Source organism: Macrobrachium rosenbergii, chromosome 52 (assembly GCF_040412425.1).
Source record: "Macrobrachium rosenbergii isolate ZJJX-2024 chromosome 52, ASM4041242v1, whole genome shotgun sequence".
Lineage (NCBI taxonomy): Eukaryota > Metazoa > Arthropoda > Malacostraca > Decapoda > Palaemonidae > Macrobrachium > Macrobrachium rosenbergii.
This window is the reverse complement of record NC_089792.1, coordinates 13,403,496-13,428,912: the sequence shown is the minus strand read 5'-3', so window position 1 is coordinate 13,428,912 and position 25,417 is coordinate 13,403,496. Positions and strand designations below refer to the sequence as shown.

At 36.3% G+C, this 25,417-nt stretch overlaps 1 protein-coding gene and 1 long non-coding RNA gene across 2 annotated transcripts; both read left to right on the top strand.

Moving 5' to 3' along the window:
• LOC136833694 (keratin-associated protein 19-3-like) lies at window positions 1-25,417 on the top strand. The gene is made up of 2 exons (XM_067095887.1): window positions 1-100; window positions 25,016-25,417. Exons 1-2 carry the CDS (start codon window positions 92-94, stop codon window positions 25,244-25,246), a joined length of 240 nt encoding a protein of 79 aa, XP_066951988.1. The 5' UTR covers window positions 1-91; the 3' UTR covers window positions 25,247-25,417.
• LOC136833697 (uncharacterized) lies at window positions 12,830-15,491 on the top strand. Its single transcript, XR_010851568.1, has 2 exons — window positions 12,830-12,923; window positions 15,117-15,491. It is a non-coding gene; the product is annotated as an uncharacterized lncRNA (long non-coding RNA).

Here is a 25,417-nt window from a genome sequence, read left to right as displayed (position 1 = left end):
AAGCAGAGAGGCCTCACTTGAAATCGTCACTTCAACTTCAAGAGAAGTTCCGACCGCTTTGTCAAATCCAGCGTTCCAGATTGCATTCGCCATGAAGGTGGTGAGTACCATAGTAGTTTCTGAATGTGTTAATTGTGCGAAGACTGGGGAGTAAGTATTGCTATACAAACTTTGTTTTAAAACTGTATATTCTTAGGTACTTGCTCTGTCAGCCTGATTCTCCGTAATCATTACCTGTCTTGAGAGACTGATAACGAAGTGATTTGTGAACCAACATCTCTTGAATGTAAATTTTAAAAATCCCAGTCTTGCGTTGAAGATTTTAGTACTAAGAAATTTACTCAATCTAAATATAGTCAAAGTCATTCAGATTATAGCCATGATTCCGATTGATTTTCGTAAAATAGTGAGAAAAAGTCTTTAGTAAATTTTTTGTTATTTCTGATTCTGGTTTTTAGAAGATTGTCATTACCGGTAAGCATTGCTGACCAATTACGGTTATGATTATTTAACTTACCTGTAATCATGGACAGGGATAAACTACGAAGTTGGTGTTCCATTTGATACAGACAAAGATTAGAGATCTTGGGTTCTTTCCTAACTTGACTGAACGTAAGCATTCCTTAAGTTCCCATTAGGGGTTTAGTAAATTTAGGTAAAACGATTTGCCTCATTTTAGAAGTCCTCTTGGTTCATTCAAGTTCTCTTTACGTTGATGCAAAAAGGTCAATATATATGAATATTGTAAATCAAATTATAAATAGGTACAAAAACACAATTCATATTTGCATGTCATACGTGTTTGTTGTTTAGAGTTTATCTTTTTCTTTTTAATTTCGAATTATCACGCTAAATCCTAACATGATTTTCACAAAATCTCTGGAAAAGAGATTCGAATAAATCCACCTTCAGAGATAGATAATGAACACGCAGTTACACATAAGTCTTTATCAAACACAAAGACAGACAAACCCACACTATATACATATATACATATACTGTATATACATACAGTATATGCATACATATGTGTATATATATATATATATATATATAATGTGTGTGTGAGTGTGCGTTATGTGTGTGTGCGTTATGTGTGATGTGTATGTATATCTCTATATACATTCATAGTTAAAGGTATTGCCCTCACGTATATCATAATGGCAAAAGAGGACTGAGTTTTACAGTGCTATGATTTTAATGCCTTCAACACAATCTGTGTCCACTTCCCAAGATACTATATTACAATTTTAATATATATTTACATGTAATATGCTTGTGCATAATACAGGTGATAAGCATGCATGCCAATTATAATTTTTAATAATTCTGCACGTATTAAGTCACTATTACATGACTTAAAAAAGGGTAAGAACTTTTAAATTTTAGTGTTATGAAATGTTTACCCCATATTTCTGTTTCATGATGACGCAATCTGTACCCAAATTATTGCTTCGCCTTCGTTGTATAATTAATCATTCTTATTTTAAAGTAAATAGCTCTTAATCTTGCTTAGAGTGTTCATCATTTCTGATTGACATGTGAAGAAATGCCAGTGATATAAGATTTGGTTTTTAATACATACAAACACACACACACATATATATACTGTATATAATATATATAATTCATATGTATGCTCTAACATGCGTAAATAATTACTTGAATGTAAAACTAGAAACTTGTTTGCATATCTTAACGCTCACTGATATATATTTATATATATGTATATATAAATATATATATGTATGTATATAAATTATATATATATACATACATATATATATATATATGTGAATATTATATATATAATATATATATATATAATATATATATATAGGATATATATATATATATATATATATATATATATATATATATATATATATATATATATGTATATGAAAGTGTGTGTGTTGTGTGTGTATGTATATATATATATTATATATATATATATATATATATATATATATATATATTATATATATGTGTGTATTTATATATATATATATATATATATATATATATATATATATATATATATTTATATATACATATACATATATATATATATATACACATCGTACTTTTAAAAGCTACTACTTTATTTGTAAACAACCCCCACCATTTCTCCTTCCCATTATAGGAGTTTATCCCATTATATACGATAAAGCCTTGCGAAAATAACTATGCTCCAGTTCCAGTTCTATGAATCTTGAATCTTTGATTTTCTCCTCCGCCGACAGACTTTGTCTCTCCTCGTCCTGTGCGTCTTCTTGGTATTATGCATGGCGTATCCTTTCCCTAATCCTGAGGCTGAAGCTGTAGCCAAAGCCAATCCCCACAGGCACTTCGGATTTGGTGGTGGCTACGGAGGTTATGGAGGATATGGCCTCGGAGGCTTCGGTGGTTACGGAGGATACGGTGGTTACGGAGGCTACGGAGGCCTCTTTGGCTAAAAGAGAACAACTGGATCATTTGGAGCCACGCGATGGCCAGATGTTTCTCTTAGTAAAGGAACTATGTTTTTTCCGGTCATGATGGAAGATCCGTACAATGATCTCTTTTTTAAATTTTTTTTATTACTGTTGAAACGTGAGAACTGAATAAAATTAACACAAATTTATACAATTTTCACTTAAGCCTTATTTTAAATTGAGTTCAGTATGACATATTTTGCGTATCTGGCAAAATAAATTAAATGCAGAATAAAAATGGCATCACTAAGGTGAGTGACAAAGAAGACTCTGGATGACTATTAGTCTCCGTAAGCCATTCAGGCCCAGTGATGAGTCGCGCAAATCCTGTCATGGCTTTTTTCAACTTGTTGCCCTTATGCCTCAAGGCGCGGGCTTTCCGCTTGCATCAGTAGCAGGAAAGATCGTGTGGGAAAAGATTGAACAGGTCAGTTTATTTAGCTTTACATAGTAAAGCTAAATAAACTGACCTGAATTTCGAGGTATTACTCAATTAACATGGCTTCAAAGGAAAGTTATATTAAACACATGTCATATGATTGAAAAACATATGCAACGTACCATTTAGTCAACAGTCACATCAGTGGTTCACAGACACACACACACACACACACACACACACACATATATATATATATATATATATATATATATATATATATATATATATATATATATATACATATATTAATGGTCAGTTTTCATATATTAAGTCTGAAAAGTTTGTTAAAAATTTTGAAATTTTTTCTTGTATTTATGCAACACAGCTATTATCAATATTTTTTTAGTATATATATATATATATATATATATATATATATATATATATATATATATATATATACATATATATATATATATAAATATACTGTAACGTGCATGCATGATGCAGGCTCCTCTGATTTAATCAACAGTAAAAGAAATAGAGTAAGTTATTAGAAATGCATGTAAGAACTCACATTTGGCAGAACTGGGAGCCATGAAAACACTCCCCTACCAATTAGCAATTTGCTACAATAGACAATTCTTGTGATAGGACCCCGCCTAGGAGCATAGGATGACGATGAAGATCACATAATCATGAAAAAAAGAAAAATATATTCATCAAAATTTCTATTCCGTAGCACGATGCAGTAACCGACGAAGATTCTGGAGATGGAGGTATAGTTCATCCGTCTAACCTCTCCGAAAATCAGTTGGTTCCTCAAGTTTTCATTGGTGAAAATACTCCTTCACAACCTGAGTCCGAAGTCCAGTGAGGGAACAGTGTGCCGAGGATATTCAACAAGAAGAGATTAAACCTCATCAGTTTTAATATCAGCCCTCTGTTAATGATGTACTTCGTACACCAACAAAAAATTTTGAACTTTTCCCAGATTCTGTTACCATAGAACATTTAACCATTCATATGTATCTCAGTCGGGTAACACCAGTTTTCTTTATTATGGAATGAGATGAAGGTGGTTGTTGGAATATTACTGCTTTCTGGATACTGTTCTGTGGCCAGATGCAGATTGTACTGGTCAGCTGAATTAGATATCCAAAATTTGCTGATCTGAAGAAATCATGAAGCACTTTCATGCTGCTGATGACACACTGCTCTGCAATGAGGACAAGTTTGCAAAAGTACAGCGTCTTATGGACATTCTGAATAAAAAAAAAATTATTGTGAAGAGAGTAGTTCAGTTAGATAAAATAAGAATGGAAATGTAATTAATTAAAAGAAAATTCTCTCTCTCTCTCTCTCTCTCTCTCTCTCTCTCTCTCTCTCTCTCTCTCTCTCTCTCGGATTCGCGTTTCATGCTTCACGTGGCAAGAGCCTTCGGAAAGCAAAAACACATCTGAAACAAGACTCCAATCCTTCAGTGTTAGTTAAATGAACCAGTAAAGCCGGACTCACACTTTGGCGACTCAAGACTGTGCATGACTTAACTGTTGGTTTTGGAGATCATCGGCATCAGTCGCGGTCCTTGGGTCGCAAAAAGAAAAAAGTGTCATTCGATTACGACACCATGATCATACGCAATTAACCATAGCGACAGCATTGAGCAATGCTGGAGATAAGATTACACAGGTACTTAGTCGTACGCGCATGCCGCCACATTGCAGTTGCGACAGTGCGTAAAGGCATGAAGTGATGCTAGCGATTTAATTGTGATGTGGTTACATCACTTGTCGACACATGCCAACGGCATCGTAACTGTGTCGTGAACATGGGATGCCACCATATATATGTGTGCCAGGTGAACTCATCACCAATCATTCTCGTTGCAGTCGCAGATAGAGCAAGAACATGGAGGATATGGATTTGTTGAACCTAACACCTGAGAACCTACATGATCCTGAATTAGTAATGGTATTATGGATTATTATGATGTTGTGTCACAGTTAAGAATATTAAAGTCCCTGGCAAAGGAACGAAAATGCAAGAAACAATGAAACCAAGTAGGTGGTGGGTCTGGCCCTAGTAACAACGAAGGCAGGAGAAAGGATACTATGACAACTTGATGCAAGAATTGGCAGCTGAAAATCCAGGACTGTTCTGGAATTTTACCAGGATTATGGAGGAGCTATTCAATGAAATTGTGGAATGTGCCACACCTACATAAAAGAAGACCTCACATTCTGGAGAAGACCCATTGAGCCAGGCGTGCGTGTTGTAATTATCTACATTACCTTGGTAATTGGAGAATCCTAGGAGCCTGTCCCTGCAATTCTGAGTTGTTTCCAACACGATCTACAGTATTGTGCCTGAGACTGTAGGGCCATTGTGGCTGCCTATGGAGATGAGATCATGCAGTACCCATCACCCCAGAGCAATGGAAGAGGTAGCTCGTGGGTTTGAGCAACGGTGGAGTTTCCACACACCCTTGGAGTAATGGACAGAAACACATCCCATCAGAATCGAGCCACTGCAGGAACTCATTATTTTTAATTATTAGAAGTTCTACTCCGTCATTCTACTAGGAATGGTTGACGCTGAATACAAGTTCCTGTAGGTGGATGTAGGTGCCATAGGGTCGAGTCTAATGGTGGTGTCTTTGTCAAGACACAGCTCGGCAAAACGCTGGATCGACATGAAGCCAACCTGCCTGCCCCTGAAAGACTGTCAAACGAAACTGGAAGATAAAGGCCAGTCGACTATTTCTTCATTGGAGATGACGCCTTAGCTCTTAAAAGTATCTGATGAAACCATACCCTGCACAAAGCACCTGAAACCTGAATGCACGTATAAGTATCGACTAAGCAGAGCAAGACGTACAGTAGAGAATGCCTAGCAAGCAGGTAGATATTGTTTGCAATTATTATTACTGTTTTTTATCTGGTCTAGCCAGAAATACGTATTTAATATGAAATAGCTTTGTACACCATCTAATCAACTAAATTAATACTCCATTTGTCTCCCACAGATTCAGTGTGTGTTTCACACGCCTATACATCCTAGTCATGATCGTATCGAGTCCGTGGTGTTGACAGCTTGTGTGTTGCACAAATTTATTTTTGACGAGATATCCTCATGACAGGAGTGAGAGATCAAGAGGACTCAGTGACATGAAGCCGCCAACTGGAAGCTGGAGGTCTGAACTAATTTTACCGAGGCTTGACTCCCTCAAACCGGCAGACATCAACCATGACTTGGAAGGTGAAAGTGACCACCTGCGTGAATATGTAAGCTTCCCAAAGGCCCGTTCATTGGCAGAATCAGTCATATAAGAAAACAATAGAAAATGCCTTTTCATTTTTGAAAACTTTGTAAATTTCCTGAATAAAAGTGAAATTTCAAATATATTGATATTATTGCAATATTCAATTTTTCGTTGTATTCAGTGTCATTTTGATCTATATCTGAAACAAAAGTATATCAACAATATTATGAATCTTGAATCAATATATATTTTACTAAAATAGGAAATACCTTTTCGTATCTTACTTCCAGAATATTCTAATAACGTGTATTTGGTGCATTATCAGCTGAGTGACTTATTTGTGTGAAAGAAAAATTATGTTTAAAACTTCTTGAAATTTCATGGATAAAAGCTAAAAATCAAATATATTGATATTAGCTGCCATATATATTTTAATTTTTAGTTGTATTCAATCATTTGATCTATATATCTGAAGTTCTCACAGTATATCAACAATACTGAGAATCTTTAAATAATATAAATTTTCTTGTTACTAGTTTTCGTGTGTTATTTTCTCTATCTGAACATCTGAAAATACTTAAAAAAATTACTGAGAATTTTGATTTATGCTTATTTTACTAGTTTTTCAGTGTCATTATGTCCATATCTGAACTTATGAAAATATATCATGCCTTCATTCATATCAGTTTAATAACCTGAAAATATTGGAGATGGTTTGTAGTTGAGGAAATTGTTACAAAAAATGACTGTTCAACATTTCAATTGTTGAAGTAATGTAAAATTATTGTTATAGAAAATAACGTCCAGTTATTAGTACTTTTATGAAAATTTAGTACATACACAACATAAACATTTGACACAATTTATTATATTATGGAAATATACATATACAATTTATAGTAGCATAAATCTTTAGAATAGTTACAAGAAGAAAGCATATAGAAAAGTTAGAAGAAGAATTTATATAGTAGCATTGTCTTAATTATTAGAGAAAAGTGAAATTTTTTTTTTTTATTATTGTAAACAATAACAAAAGAAAAATCAGGGAAAAAAATGCATTTTAAGGTTGAGAAGTACTAGGAGCCGTCGTCGTAGTGGCACTTGAAGAGGAGGCATCGTTGAAGTGGCACTTGCAGTAGTGGGTATTATGGACTCTAGGAAACTGTCATTATGGAGATTTATCAAAGCCGACGGTGGCATAAAAATGTATGTGGGTGTAGGCGACCCACGACCAGGAAGAGTGCCTGGCCAAGGGGACATGTGCTGACCCTAGCCATACATAGCCAGTTGCTGCCCTGTCACCTGGTAAACTTGTTCCTTTTGCTCGAAGGATGCTGAAGACTTAGACAAATCTTGGTACATTTCAGAAACGTCTGTCTGGTGCTTGGGAACAGATCAAAAAACTCGCCTTCAGTCTCCCTTCTTTCGTCGCCTTCTGCAGTTTCTGCACCAGAAACCCAATCTCCGTCTGCAGGTGCGGATAGAAGACCCGGTCAATCTCCGCGCAATCCTTCGCAACCTTATTTAGGTGGCGTGTCGCCACACGGCAGTTGCGAAGTGCGTCCAAATTGGATGGCGATGCTTAGCAATTTAATTGCTAAATGTAGTTACATCACTTGTCGATTATAGCATGCGGCATCGTAACTGTGTCGTGAACATGGATGCCACCATAACAAGTGCCAGTGAACTCATCACCAATCATTCTCGTTGCAGTCGCAGATAGAGCAAGAACATGGAGGATATGGATTTGCTGAACCTAACACCTGAGAACCTACATGATCCTGAATTAGTGCAATGCATTGAAGATTATTATGATGTTGTGTCGCAGTTAAGAATATTAAAGTCCCTGTAGGAACGAAAATGCAAGAAGCAATGAAAACCAAGTAGGTGGTGGGTCTGGTCTAGTAACAACGAAGGCAGGACAAAGGATACTATGACAACTAGATGTAAGAATTGCAGCTGAAAATCCAGGACTGTTCCGGAATTTTACCAGGATTATGAAAGGCTATTTATGAAATTGTGGAATGAACAAAGAATAAAGAAGACCATCACATTCTGGGAAGACCCCATTGAGCCAGGCGTGCGTGTAATTACCCTACATTGGTCTTGCAACTGGAGAATCCTATAGGAGCCTGTCCTACCAATTCCTGAGTTGTTTCCAGCACGATCTGCAGTGTGTGCCTGAGCAGGGCCATTGTGGCATTGCTGTGGAGATGAGATCATGCAGGTACCCATCAGAACAATGGAAGGAGGTGGTCTGGTTTGTCGCAACGGTCATTTTCACACCCTTGGAGCAATGGACAGGAAACACATCCGATCCAAATAAGAGCCCTGCGGAACTCATTATTTTAATTGGAGAAGTTTTTACTCCGTCATTCTACTAGGGAATTGTTGACGCTGAATACAAGTTCCTGTAGGTGGATGTACGGGTGCCATGGGATTTGGTCTAATGTTGGTGGCTTTGTCAAGACACAGCTCGGCAAAACGCTGGATCGACCATGATTGCCAACCTGCCTGCCCTGAAAGATTGCCAAACGAAACTGAAGATAAAGGCCCAGTCGACTATTTCTTCATTGGAGATGACGCCTCCAGTCTTAAAAAGTATCTGATGAAACCATACCCTGCACAAAGCCTGGTAAAACCTGAATGCACCTACAACTATCGACTAAACAGAGCAAGACGTACAGTAGAGAATGCCAAGCAAGCAGGTGGATATTGTTCACTTTTTATTACTGATTTTTATCTGGTCTGCTTGGTGAAATACGTATTTAATATGAAATAGCTTGTTTTTAACCATCTAATAACTAAATCAATACTTTCCATTTGTCTCACAGATTCAGTGTGTTTCACACGCCTATACATCCTAGTCATGATCGTATCGAGTCCATGGTGTTGACAGCTTTGTGTTGCAGAACTTTATTTTGATGAGATATCCTCATGACAAAGTGAGGGAGATCAAGAGGACTCAGTGACACATGAAGTCGTAACTGGAAGCTGCTGAGGTCTGAAGTAATTTTACCAGGCTTGACTCCTCAAACCGGCAGACATCAACCATGACTGGGAAGGCGGAAAGTGACCACTGCGTGAATATGTGGAACTTCATTGTTCATTGAATCAGGAATCAGTCATATAAGAAACAATAGAAAATGCCTTTTCATTTTTGAAAACTATGTAAATTTCCAATAAAAGGGAAATTTCAAATATATTGATATTATTGCAATATTCAATTTTTAGTTGTATTCAGTGTCATTTTGATCTGTATCTGAAGTTCCCCAAAGTATATCAACAATACCAGAATCTTGAATCCAATATATATTTTACTAAAAATAGGAAATAAATTTTCATCTCTTACTTCAGAATATTCTAATAACGTGTATTTGATTGCATTATCAGGTGAGTGACTTATTTGTATAAAAATTATGTTTAAAAACTGGATAAATGGATAAAAAAAAATCAAATATATTGATATTATTGCCATATATATTTTAATTTTTAGTTGTATTCAGTGTCATTTTGATCTATATCTGAAGTTCTCACAGTATATCAACAATACTGAGAATCTTTAACACAATATAAATTTTTCTTGTTACTAGTTTTCGTGTGTTATTTTCTCTATCTGAACATCTGAAAATACTTAAAAAATTACTGAGAATTTTGATTTCCACATTATTTTTTACTAGTTTTCAGTGTCATTATGTCCTTATCTGAACTTATGAAAATATATCATGCCTTCATTCATATCCAGTTTAATAACCTTGAAAATATTGGAGATGGTTTGTAGTTGAGGAAATTGTTACAAAAAATGACTGTTCAACATTTCAATTGTTGAAGTAATGTAAAATTATTGTTATAGAAAATAACATTCAGTAGTTATTAGTACTTTTATGAAAATTTAGTACATACACAATATAAACATTTGACACAATTTATTATATTATGGAAAGAAATATACATATACAATTTATAGTAGCATAAACCTTTAGAACAGTTTCAAGAAGAAAGCATATAGAAAAGTTACAAGAAGAATTTATAGTAGCATTGTCTTAATTATTAGAGAAAAAGTGAAATTTTTTTCTTTTTATTATTGTGTAAACAATAAAAAAAGAAAACCAGGAAGAAAAATGCATTTTAAGGTTGAGAAGTACTAGGAGCCGTCGTCGTAGTGGCACTTGAAGTAGGAGGCATCATTGAAGTGGCACTTGCAGTAGTGGGTATTATGGACTCTAGGAAACTATCATTATGGAGATTTATCAAAGCCGACGGTGGCATAAAATGTATGGGTGTAGGCGACCCACGACCAGGAAGAGTGCCTGGCCAAGGGGACATGTGCTGACCCTAGCTATACATAGCCAGTTGCTGCCCTGTCACCTGGTAAACTTGTTTCCTTTTGCGCGAAGGATGTTGAAGACTTAGACAAATCTTGGTACATTTCCAGAAACGTCTGTCTGGTGCTTGGGAACAGATCAAAACTCGCCTTCAGTCTCCCTTCTTTCGTCGCCTTCTGCAGTTTCTGCACCAGAAACCCAATCTCCGTCTGCAGGTACGGATAGAAGACCTGGTCAATCTCCGCGCAACCCTTCGCAACCTTATTTAGGTGGAGATTCCAGTATCTCTGTCTTTGAATCGGACTCTTTGGTCCAAAATTGCCTTCTTAACTGCTTGGGCGTTTTCAATCACCTAAAAAAAAAGGAAAATGTTAGTCATTATAGAATGGTAATATATATTTCATTGGAGAAATAAAAACCAGAAACAAATCACAGCCAATAAAAATCTATATAGCTTAATGTTAAAAAAAATCAAATATGTTATTAATCAGCATGTTTCTAAATGCAGTGTTTTGTTTCAAGATTGAAAATAATAAAATTTTTACCTTCTCAGGACGAAGCCTTCGCTTTGGTGACGTTCGTGGTCAAGCTTTTTCTTGAGCCTCTTTTCCTCGATGGCGGGGATGATGTGTCCTCGTCATCATCCCCACCAGCAGCCACAAGTTCCTCCAGGAAGGCAGCTTGGCAGCAGCAGCAGACTGTAGGGAAAGAAAAAGAAAATGAATTGATAATTTTGGAAACAGCATATATGAAACATGAAAACGTATATTATGATATTTAATAATAATGAACAAAGAATTGTACTATATATGGAAACCAAAAGAGGGCAGAACAATTTTTGACTTATGTCTCTCAGTCCAAGGGTCTTCGGCTTGTTCTGAAGGTCAGCATGTTTCCCAGAGAAGAAGCTGAGTGTCGTCAAATCCACTTTTCCCTCCGTCAGGTCCCTCACTGATGACGCTTGTTGCCATTGCGAGTTACGACTTGAGTAATCAAATGGCGACGCGATTGCTTAATCGCAACGTCATTAGTCAGTGTTGCGTCTTGCACAATGACATGTGCAAGTAAGAGTTGTCGTGTCTCGACTGCGCATGTGTTGTGTTGTGTTTGGATCTGCCATCACAAACAAACTCGGCGACGGGGTTACGATTGATGGTGATTTGGTCGTAACTGTATCGTAATGGAGTCATAATGAGCAAATTTTCGGCCGTATAACACCGGATTGCTTTATTTGGTCCTAGATAGATTTTTCCAGTTCCTTATTTATGGTTTTTCCTTCGTGGGCTCTTCTCTTCACGAGGTTCCTCCTCCAGTGCCTGTTGACCTTCAGGATTCCAGTAACAACCGCTATATGTCCTTTCTCGCCCCTTTTTATATTTTTGTTTTCATGTCAGCTCTATATGTGTCATGGAGGTTAATGACAATTGAATTGCTTTTTAATTTTTTTGCTATTGGTGACTGATGATTTTGAAATAGTTATGTAGGATTTTTTTTGCGTAGGGTAAAATCTTAGTTTGTTTTTAATGAGCATAGGTAAAATCTTACTTTGTTTTGAATGATCTGAATAAGTTATTTTTATTTCACTTTGATCGAAAATTAACAGTTGCTGCTATGGTGGTACACCATTTGCTTTAAGCCACATATGAAAGATGGCTCCATGATTATGATGACGATGACAGGACAAAAAGGTAATGTTGCAGCTTTCATCGAGAACAAAATAAGTTAGCATTTTATTCTAGTACTTTCTCCATTAGTAACAACAGCATTGCTCTCTTGCATAGTTATATTGGGGTAATACAGACGTGAACTGAATATTTCCAGTTCAAGGTCTAGAATCAGACTCTGGGGATCGTACAACGGTAAGCGAAAGGGTTCAAATAATGACAGCTCAAAAATTCAAGAAAAACCCCAGGGATATGTATAGGCGCGGGTGACGGGGAGTTGGGAAGGGAGGTGCTGAATTCTGCTGTGATTGGGTATGGCCAGGGTAGATACCCAGGTTTTCCCGCTCAGGTTTTAGTTTGGGCACTAAATTTTCAGTGGCACACAAAATTGGACCCGGAAGAGTTTCATTATCACCTATTTATAAATGTTTTTATAAATACTTAGCTCCTCCTTTTCGCTTGTAAACTCAGGATAATTACTGTCCTTGAACTGCAAAGATCAGAGTATTAAGAACGAGTCAGTGACTCACTGATAGAACTGAATGAAAAAAGACTTGTCCGCTTTTTTTCTAAAAAGTCGATCTTGGTGACGTGGTTTCTTCCAGCCCTCCTCCCAATTCTGTAATACTACCATCTTTGTCCCGCCTTACATGTGTGGCCTGTCCCTCCTTCTAACTCTCCCTCCTGGATCGCTGTATATATAAGAGGAGCTAAGCAAGAGGCCTCACTTGAAATCGTCACTTCAACTCAAGAGAAGTTCAGACCGCTTTGTCAAATCCAGCGTTCCAGATTGCATTCGCCATGAAGGTGGTGAGTACCATAGTAGTTTCTGAATGTGTTAATTGTGCGAAGACTGGGGGTAAAGTATTGCTATACAGACTTTGTTTTAAAACTGTATATTCTTAGGTACTTGCTCTGTCAGCCTGATTCTCCGTAGTCATTACCTGTCTTGAGAGACTGATAACGAAGTGATTTGTGAACCAACATCTCTTAAATGTAAATTTTAAAATCCCAGTCTTGCGTTGAAGATTTTAGTGCTAAGAAATTACTCAATCAAAAAAATAGTCAGAGTCATCCAAATTATAGCCATGATTCCGATTGATTTTCGTAAAATAGTGAGTAAAATTCTTTAGTAAATTTTTTGTTATTTCTGATTCTGGTTTTAGAAGATTGTCATTATGGTAAGCATTGCTGACCAGTTACGGTTATGATGATTTAACTTACGTGTAAACATGGACAGGGATAAACTACTAAGTTGGCGTTCCATTTGGATACAGACAAAGATTAGAGATCTTGGTTCTTTCTTAACTTGGCTAAACGTAAGCATTCCTTAAGTTCCCATTAGGGGTTCAGTGAATTTAGGAAAACGATTTGCCATATTTAGAAGTCCTCTTTGCCATCGTTACGTCAGTGTCTGGAATTATAATGCAGTCATTCGAGACCCAAGATTCGCTTTGATAATCACTAATCTTTTAGGCAATTCTATTGTCTTGAGACTTGGCTCCTTCAAGCGTAATATTGTTCATTCAAGTTCTCTTTATGGTGAAAAAAGGCAATTCATATTTGCATGTCAAACGTGTTTGTTGTTTAGAGTTTATCTTTTCCTTTGAATTTCAAATTATCACGCTAAATCCTATCTTGATTTTCACAAAATCTCAGGAAAAGAGATTGAATAAATCCACCTTCAGAGATAGATAATGAACACGCAGTTACACTAAGTCTTTATCAAACACAAAGACAGACAAACACATTTTATATATATAAATATGCATTTACATATATATATACATATATATATATATATATATATATATATAATGTGTGTTTTGCAGATGTGATGTGCATGTATGTATATCTTTATATACATTCATAGTTAAACTGTATATCATAATGGTAAAAAGGACTGAGTTTTACAGTGCTATGATTTTAATGCCTTCAGCACAATCTGTGTCCACTTCCCAAGATACTATATTACCATTTTATATATATTTACATGTAATATGTGTGCATAATACAGGTGATAAGCATGCATAACAATTATATTACATTTTAATACTTTTAAATTTTAGTTTTTTATTCTACCATCAGTGTATTGTGGCTATTAGAATTACATATGTGTCTGGTAAAAGACTTTTAAATTTACATTATGAAATGTTTACTCCGATATTTCTGTTTCATGATGACGCAATCTTTACCCAAATTATTGCTTCGCCTTCGTTGTATAATTAATCATTCTTATTTTTTGGTAAATAGCTCTTAATCTTGCATAGAGTGTTCATCATTTCTGGTTGACATGTGAAGACATGCCAGTGATATAACATTTGGTTTTTAATACAAGCAAACACACATATATGTATATACAATATATATACTGTATATATTATATGTAATTCATATGTATGCTCTAACATGCGTAAATAATTACTTCAGTGTAAAACTGGAAACATGTTTGTTTGTATGATCTTAAGTATATATTGATATATATTTATATATACATGGTATATATATATATATGTATGTATATATTATATATATATGTATGTACATAGTCGCTTTATCAATTACACAATTGTTCTGTGTATTATATATAGAATTACTAAAGGGACCTCATTCAAACTGGATGGTATGAAATGGATACTTGATTATATGGACTGTTTGTCCAAGAAATATTATAAGTTTTTCTGAATAAAAATCCATTTGATACCACCAGTTTGAATGGGTCCTTTTTTAGTATGTATATATATATGCAGGTGTGTGTGTATATATATATATACATATAACGCCATATATATCCATGATAGATTTGTTTATATATGTATATATATATGTGTGTATATATATACACACACTCATCATACTTTTAAAGTTACTAATTTATTTGTAAACAACCCCCATCATTTCCCATTCCCATTATAGGAGTTTATCGCTTCATATACGATAAGGCCTTGCGAAAATAACTATGCTCCAGTTCTATGAATCTTTGATTTTCTCCTCCGCCGACAGACTTTGTCTCTCCTCGTCCTGTGCGTCTTCTTGGGATTATGCATGGCGTATCCTTTCCCTAATCCTGAGGCTGAAGCTGTAGCCAAAGCCGATCCCCACAGGCACTTCGGATTTGGTGGTGGCTACGGAGGATATGGCCTCGGAGGCTTCGGTGGTTACGGAGGATACGGTGGTTACGGAGGCTACGGAGGCTACGGAGGCCTCTGGGGTTAAAAGAGAACAACTGGATCATTTGGAGCCACACGATGGCCAGATGTTTCTCTTAGCAACTGAACTATGTTTTTTCCGATCATGATGGAAGATCCGTACAATGATCTCTTTTTTTTTTTTTTATTACTGTTCAAACTTGAGAACTGAATAAAATTAACACAAATTTATACAATTTTCACTTAAGCCTTATTTTAAATTGAGTTCAGGTGACATATTTTGCGCATCTGGCGAAAAAAGAAGATACAGAAAAAGTAAAAATGGCATCACTAAGGTGAGTGACAAACAAGACTCTGGATGACTATTATTTTCCGTAAGCTATTTAGGCCCAGTGATGAGTCCAGCAAATCCTGTCATGGCTTTTTCAACTTGTTGCCCTTATGCCTCAAGGCGCGGGCTTTCCGCTTGTATCTGTAATAGGAAAGATGGTGTGGGAGAGAATCTAACAGGACAGTTTATTTAGCTTTACATGGTAAAGCTAAATAAACTGACCTAATTTCACGGTATTATTCAATTTATCATGGCTTCGAGAAAGTTATATAAAACACATGTCATATGATTGAAAACATATGCAACGTACCATTTAGTCAACAGTCACATCAGTGGTTCACAGACACACACACACACACACACAGCACACACATATATATATATATATATATATATATATATAGCTATATATATATTAATGGTCAGTTTTCATATATGAAGTAAGGAAAAGTCTGTTAAAAATTTTTGATTTTTTCTCTTGTATTCATGCAACACAATACATCAATTCTTTAGTATATGTATATATATATAAAAATATTATATATATATATATAAATATAAATATATATATATATATATATATATATATATATATATATATATATATATATATATATATATCTACATATACTGTAACGTGGATGCATGATGCAGGCTCCTCGATTTAATCAACAGGAAAGAAATAGAGTAAGTTATTAGAAATGCATGTAAGACCTCACATTTGGCAGAACCAGGAGCCATGAAAACACTCCCCTACCAATTGCAATTTGTTACAATAGACAATTCTTGTGATAGGACCCCTGCCTACGAGCATAGGATGACGATGAAGATCACATTATCATGAAAAAAAAAGAAAAAGTTAGATTACTATATACATCAAAATTTCTATTCCATAGCACGATGGAGTAACCGACGAAGATTCTGGAGATGGAGGTATAGTTCATCCGTCTAACCTTCCCGAAAATCAGTTGGTTCCTCAAGTTTTCATTGGTGAAAATACTCCATCACACCCTGAGTCCGAAGTCCAGTGAGGGAACAGTGTGCCGAGGATATTCAACAAGAAGAGATTCAACCTCATCAGTTTTAATATCAGCCCTCTGTTAATGATGTACTTCGTACACCAACAAAAATTTTTGAGCTTTTCCTAGATTCTGTTACCACAGAACATTTAACCATTCATATGTATCTCAGTCTGGTAACACCAGTTTTCTTTATTATGGAATGAGATGAAGGTGGTTGTTGGAATATTACTGCTTTCTGGATACTGTTCTGTGGCCAGATGCAGATTGCACTGGTCAGCTGAATTAGATATCCAAAATTTGCTGATCTGAAGAAATCATGAAGCACTTTCATGCTGCTGATGACACACTGCTCTGCAGTGAGGACAAGTTTGGAAAAGTACAGCGTCTTATGGACATTCTGAATAAAAAAAAAATTTATTGTGAAGAGAGTAATTCAGTTAGATAAAATAAGAATGGAAATGTAATTAATTAAAAGAAAATTCTCTCTCTCTCTCTCTCTCTCTCTCTCTCTCTCTCTCTCGGATTCGCGTTTTCATGCTTCACCTGGCAAGAGCGTTCGGGAAGCAAAAACACATTTGAAACAAGACTCCAATCCTCCAGTGTCAGTTAAATGAACCAGTAAAGCCGGACTCTCACTTTGGCGACTCAAGACTGCGCACTGACGTAACTGCTGGTTTTGGAGATCATCGGCATCAGTCGCGGTCCTTGGGTCGCAAAAAGAAAAAAAATGTCATCTGATTACGACACCATGGTGTCATACGCAATTAACCATAGCGACAGCATTGAGTACGTTGAGATAAGATTACATACGTACTTAGTTGTACGCGCATGCCGCCACATTTGGCAGTTGCGACAGTGCGTAAAGGGATGGCGATGCTTAGCGATTTAATTGTGATGTAGTTACATCACTTGTCGACATACGCAACGGCATCGTAACTGTGTCGTGAACATGGATGCCACCATATATAAGTGCCAGGTGAACTCATCACCAATCATTCTCGTTGCAGTCGCAGATAGAGCAAGAACATGGAGGATATGGATTTGCTGAACCTAACACCTGAGAACCTACATGATCCTGAATTAGTGCAATGCATTGTGGATTATTATGATGTTGTGTCGCAGTTAAGAATATTAAAGTCCCTGTAGGAACGAAAATGCAAGAAGCAATGAAAACCAAGTAGGTGGTGGGTCTGGCCCTAGTAACAACGAAGGCAGGAGAAAGGATACTATGACAACTAGATGCAAGAATTGGCAGCTGAAAATCCAGGACTGTACCAGAATTTTACCAGGATTATGGAGGAGCTATTCAATGAAATTGTGGAATGTGCCACACCTACATAAAGAAGACCATCACATTCCGGAGAAGACCCATTGAGCCAGGCATGCGTGTTGCAATTACCCTTCATTACCTTGCAACTGGAGAATCCTATAGGAGCCTGTCCTACCAATTCCGAGTTGTTTCCAACACGATCTGCAGTATTGTGCCTGAGACTTGTAGGGCCATTGTGGCTGCCTATGGAGATGAGATCATGCAGGTACCCAGCACCCCAGAGCAATGGAAGGAGGTAGCTCGTGGGTTTGAGCAACGGTGGAATTTCCCACACACCCTTGGAGCAATGGACAGGAAACACATCCGCATCCAGAATCGAGCCACTGCAGGAACTCATTATTTTAATTATGAGAAGTTTTACTCCGTCATTCTACTAGGAATTGTTGACGCTGAATACAAGTTCCTGTAGGTGGATGTAGGTGCCATAGGGTCCGAGTCTAATGGTGGTGTCTTTGTCAAGACACAGCTCGGCAAAACGCTGGATCGACATGAAGCCAACCTGCCTGCCCCTGAAAGACTGCCAAACGAAACTGAAGATAAAGGCCCAGTCGACTATTTCTTCATTGGAGATGACGCCTTCGCTCTTAAAAAGTATCTGATGAAACCATACCCTGCACAAGGCCTGACAAAGCCTGAATGCACCTAGAACTATCGACTAAGCAGAGCAAGACGTACAGTAGAGAATGCCTAGCAAGCAGGTAGATATTGTTCACAATTATTATTACTGTTTTTAACTGGTCTGCTTGGTGAAATACGTATTTAATACGAAATAGCTTTTGTACACCATCTAATAACTAAATCAATACTTTCCATTTGTCTCCCAGATTCAGTATGTTTCACACGCCTATACATCCTAGTCATGATCGTATCGAGTCCATGGTGTTGACAGCTTGTGTGTTGCAGAACTTAATTTTGACGAGATATCCTCAGCCAGGAGTGAGGGAGATCAAGAGGACTCAGTGACACATGAGGTCGTAACTGGAAGCTGAGGTCTGAAGTAATTTTACCAGGCTTGACTCCCTCAAACCGGCAGACATCAACCATGACTGGGAAGGCGGAAAGTGACCACTTGCGTGAATATGTGAACTTCCCAGCAGGCCCCGTTCATTGACAGGAATCAGTCATATAAGAAAACAATAGAAAATGCCTTTTCATTTTTAAAAACTGTAAATTTCCTGAATAAAAGTTAAAATTCAAGTATATTGATATTATTGCAACATTCAATTTTTAGCTGTATTCAGTGTCATTTTGATCTATATCTGAAGTTCCCAAAGTATATCAACAATACTATGAATCTTGAATCCAATATATATTTTACTAAAAATAGGAAATACCTTTTCATCTCTTACTTCAGAATATTCTAATAACGTGTATTTGATTGCATTATCAGCTGAGTGACTCATTTGTATAAAAGACAATTTCATGGATAAAAGCTAAAAATCAAATATATTGATATTATTAGTATATATATTTTAATTTTTAGTTGTATTCAGTGTCATTTTGATCTACATCTGAAGTTCTCACAGTATGTCAACAATACTGAGAATCTTTAACACAATATAAATTTTACTTGTTACTAGTTTTCATGTGTTATTTTCTCTTTATCTGAACATCTGAAAATATTTCAAAAATACTGAGAATTTTGATTTCCACGTTACTTTTTACTAGTTTTCAGTGTCATTATGTCCTTATCTGAACTTATGAAAATATATCATGTCTTCATTCATATCCAGTTTAATAACCTTGAAAATATTGGAGTTGGTTTGTAGTTGAGGAAATTGTTACAAAAAATGACTGTTCAACATTTCAATTGTTGAAGTAATGTAAAAGTATTGTTATAGAAAATAACATTCAGTAGTTATTAGTACTTTTATGAAAATTTAGTACATACACAATATAAACATTTGACACAATTTATTATATTATGGAAATATACATATACATATACAATTTATAGTAGCATAAACCTTTAGAACAGTTTCAAGAAGAAAGCATATAGAAAAGTTAGAAGAAGAATTTATAGTAGCATTGTCTTAATTATTAGAGAAAAAGTGAAATTTTTTCTCTTTATTATTGTGTAAACAATAACAAAAAGAAAAACCAGGGAAGAAAAATACATTTTAAGGTTGAGAAGTACTAGGAGCCGTCGTCGTAGTGGCACTTGAAGTAGGAGGCATCGTTGAAGTGGCACTTGCAGTAGTGGGTATTATGGACTCTGGGAAACTGTCATTATGGAGATTTATCAAAGCCGACGGTGGCATAAAATGTATGGGTGTAGGCGACCCACGACCAGGAAGAGTGCCTGGCCAAGGGGACATGTGCTGACCCTAGCTATACATAGCCAGTTGCTGCCCTGTCACCTGGTAAACTTGTTCCTTTTGCGCGAAGGATGTTGAAGACTTAGACAAATCTTGGTACATTTCCAGGAACGTCTGTCTGGTGCTTGGGAACAGATCAAAACTCACTTTCAGTCTCCCTCTTTCGTCGCCTTCTGCAGTTTCTGCACCAGAAACCCAATCTCCGTCTGCAGGTACGGATAGAAGACCGGGTTAATCTCCGCGCAATCCTTCGCAACCTTCTTTAGGTGGAGATTCCAGTAGGTCTCTGGCAATTTTGGTCCAAAATTGCCTTCTTAACCGCTTCGGCGTTTTCAATCACCTAAAAAAAAAGGAAAAAATGTTAGTCATTATAGAATGGTAATATATATTTCATTGCAGAAATAAAAACCAGAAACAAATCAAAGCCAATAAAAATCTATATAGTTTAATGTTAAAAAAATCAAATATGTTATTAATCAGCATGTTTCTAAATGCAATGTTTTGTTTCAAGATTGAAAATAATAAAATTTTTACCTTCTCAAGGACGAAGCCTTCGCTTTGGTGACGTTCGTGGTCAAGCTTTTTTTTCTTGAGCCTCTTTTCCTCGATGGCGGGGATGATGTGTCCTCGTCATCATCCCCACCAGCAGCCACAAGTTCCTCAGGAAGGGCAGCGGCAGCAGCAGCAGACTGTAGGGAAAGAAAAAGGAAAATGAATTGATAATTTTGGAAACAGCATATATGAAACATGAAAACGTATATTATGATATTTAATAATAATGAACAAAGAATTTTACTATATGAAACCAATAGAGGGCAGAACAATTTTCTGACTTATGTCTCTCAATCCAAGGGTCTTCGGCTTGTTCTGAAGGTCAGCATGTTTCCCGAAGAAGCTGAGTGTCGTCAAATCCACTTTTCCCTCCGTCAGGTCCCTCACTGATGATGCATGTTGCCATTGCGAGTTACGACTTGCGTAATCAAATGGCGACGCCATTGCGTCAGTTGCAACGTCATTGTGTCAGTGTTGCGTCTTGCACAATGACATGGCGGCAAGTAAGAGTTGTTGTGTCTCGACTGCGCATGTGTTGTGTTGTGTTGTGGATCTGCCATCACTTGGCGCACAGCAACAAACTCGGCGACGTGGTTACGACTGATGGTGATTTGGTCGTAACTGTGTCGTAATGGAGTCATAATGAGCAAATTTTCGGCCGCATAACACCGGATTGCTCTATTTTGGTCCTAGATAGATTTTTCCAGTTCCTTATTTATGGTTTTTCCTTCGTGGGCTCTTCTCTTTCACGAGGTTCCTCCTCCAGTGCCTGTTGACCTTCAGGATTCCAGTAACAACCGCTTATGTCCTTTCTCGCCCCTTTTTCATATTTTTGTTTCATGTCAGCTCTCTGTGTCATGGAGGTTAATGACAATTGAATTGCTTTTTTAATTTTTTTTGCTATAGGTGACTGATGATTTTGAAAATAGTTATGTAGGATTTTGTTGCGTAGGGTAAAATCTTAGTTTGTTGTTAATGAGCATAGGGTAAAATCTTACTTTGTTTTGAATGATCTGAATAAGTTATTTTTATTTCACTTTGATCGAAAAATTAACAGTTGCTGCTATGGTGGTACACCATTTGCTTTAAGCCACATATGAAAGATGGCTCCATGATTATGATGACGATGACAGGACAAAAAAGGTAATGTTGCAGCTTTCATCGAGAACAAAATAAGTTAGCATTGTATTCTAGTACTTTCTCCATTAGTAACAACAGCATTGCTCTCTTGCATAGCTATATTGGGGTAATACAGACGTGAACTGAATATTTCCAGTTCAAGGTCTAGAATCAGACTCTGGGGATCGTAAAACGGTAAGCGAAAGGGTTCAAACAATGACAGCTCCAAAAATTCAAGAAAAACCCCCGGGATATGTAAGGAGGGGTGTGAGGGGAGTTGGGAGTGGGAGGTGCTGAATTCTGCTGTGATTGGGTATGGCCAGGGTAGATACCCAGGTTTTCCCCGCTCAGGTTTTAGACAGGCACTAAATTTTCAGTGGCCACAAAAATTGGACCCGGAAGAGTTTCATTATCACCTATTTATAAATGTTTTTATAAATACTTACGCTCCTCCTTTTCGCTTGTAAACTCGGGATAATTACTGTCCTTGAACTGCAAAGATCGGAGTATTAAGAGCGAGTCAGTGACTCACTGATAGAACTGAATGAAAAGACTTGTCCGCTTTTTTTTCTAAAAAGTCGATCTTGGTGACGCGGTTTCTTCCAGCCGCTCCTCCCAATTCTGTAATACTACCATCATTGTCCCGCCTTACATGTGTGGCCTGTCCCTCCTTCTAACTCTCCCTCCCTGGATCGCTGTATATATAAGAGGAGCTAAGCAAAGAGGCCTCACTTGAAATCGTCACTTCAACTTCAAGAGAAGTTCAGACCGCTTTGTCAAATCCAGCGTTCCAGATTGCATTCGCCATGAAGGTGGTGAGTACCATAGTAGTTTCTGAATGTGTTAATTGTGCGAAGACTGGGGAGTAAGTATTGCTATACAGACTTTGTTTTAAAACTGTATATTCTTAGGTACTTGCTCTGTCAGCCTGATTCTCCGTAGTCATTACCTGTCTTGAGAGACTGATAACGAAGTGATTTGTGAACCAACATCTCTTAAATGTAAATTTTAAAAATCCCAGTCTTGCGTTGAAGATTTTAGTGCTAAGAAATTACTCAATCTAAAAATAGTCAGAGTCATCCAAATTATAGCCATGATTCCGATTGATTTTCGTAAAATAGTGAGTATAATTCTTTAGTAAATTTTTTGTTATTTCTGATTCTGGTTTTTAGAAGATTGTCATTACCGGTAAGCATTGCTGACCAGTTACGGTTATGATGATTTAACTTACGTGTAAACATGGACAGGGATAAACTACTAAGTTGGCGTTCCATTTGATACAGACAAAGATTAGAGATCTTGGGTTCTTTCTTAACTTGGCTAAACGTAAGCATTCCTTAAGTTCCCATCAAGGGTTCAGTGAATTTAGGCAAAACGATTTGCCATATATTGGAAGTCCTCTTTGCCATCGTTACGTCAGTGTCTGGAATTATAATGCAGTCATTCGAGACCCAAGATTCGCTTCTGAAAAGGCTAATCACTAATCTTTTAGGCCATTCTATTGCTTGAGACTTGGCTCCTTCAAGCGTAATACCCGTTCATTCAAGTTCTCTTTATGGTGATGCAGAGAGGCAATGCATATTTGCGTGTCAAACGTGTTTGTTGTTTAGAGTTTATCTTTTTCCTTTGAATTTCAAATTATCACGCTAAATCCTATCATGATTTCTCACAAAATCTCAGGAAAAGAGATTCGAATAAATCCACCTTCAGAGATAGATAATGAACACGCAGTTACACCTAAGTCTTTATCAAACACAAAGACAGACAAACACATTTTATATATGTAAATATGCATTTACATATATGCATACATATGTATGTATATATATATATATATGTAATGTGTGTGTTTTATGTGTGATGTGCATGTATATATCTATATACATTCATAGTTAAACGTATATCATAATGGTAAAAAAGGACTGAGTTTTACAGTGCTATGATTTTAATGCCTTCAGCACAATCTGTGTCCACTTCCCAAGATACTATATTACCATTTATATATATTTACATGTAATATGCGTGTGCATAATACAGGTGATAAGCATGCATAACATGCATTCGCTATTACATGACTTAAAAAAGGGTAAGTACTTTTAAATTTTAGTTTTATTCCTACCATCAGTGTATTGTGGCTATTAGAATTACATATGTGTCTGGTAAAAGTGACCAGTACATTCTGCGTATTATGAAATGTTTACTCCATATTTCTGTTTCATGATGACGCAATCTTTACCCAAATTATTGCTTCGCCTTCGTTGTATAATTAATCATTCTTATTTTAAAGTAAATAGCTCTTAATCTTGCTTAGAGTGTTCATCATTTCTGTTTGACATGTGAAGAAATGCCAGTGATATAACATTTGGTTTTTAATACACGCAAACACACACATATATATTATATACAATATATATACTGTACATATTATATGTAATTCATATGTATGCTCTAACATGCGTAAATAATTACTTCAGTGTAAAACTAGAAACTTGTTTGTATATCTTAACTCTCTTTGATATATATTTATATATACAGTATGGATATATATATGTATGTATATTATATATATATGTATGTAGATATTAACTTTATCAATTACACAATTGTTCTGTGCATTAGTAGAATTACTAAAGGGACCTCATTCAAACTGGATGGTATGAAATGGACACTTGATAATGTGGACTGTTTGTCCAAGAAAGCTTGTAACTTTTTCTGAATAAATGCTCCATTTGATACCATCCAGTTTGAATGAGGTCCTTTTAGTATGTATATATATATATATATATATATATATATATATATATATATATATATATATATATATATATATATACATATATATATATATATGTATGTGTGTGTATATATGTATATATTTGTTTATATATATATATATATATATATATGTGTGTATATATATACACACACATCACACTTTTAAAAGTTACTACTTTATTTGTAAACAACCCCCATCATTTCCCATTCTCATTATAGGAGTTTATCGCTTCATATACGATAAGGCCTTGCGAAAATAACTATGTTCCAGTTCTATGAATCTTTTATTTTCTCCTCCGCCGACAGACTTTGTCTCTCCTCGTCCTGTGCGTCTTCTTGGGATTATGCATGGCGTATCCTTTCCCTAATCCTGAAGCTGAAGCCGAAGCCAATCCCCACAGGCGGCACTTCGGATTTGGTGGTGGCTACGGAGGATTCGGAGGCCTCGGAGGCTTCGGTGGTTACGGAGGATACGGTGGTTACGGTGGTTACGGAGGCTACGGAGGCTACGGAGGCTACGGAGGCCTCTGGGGTTAAAAGAGAACGACTGGATCATTTGGAGCCACACGATGGCCAGATGTTTCTCTTAGCAACTGAACTATGTTTTTTCCGATCATGATGGAAGATCCGTACAATGATCTCCTTTTTTTATTTTTTATTACTGTTCAAACTTGAGAACTGAATAAAATTAACACAAATTTATACAAA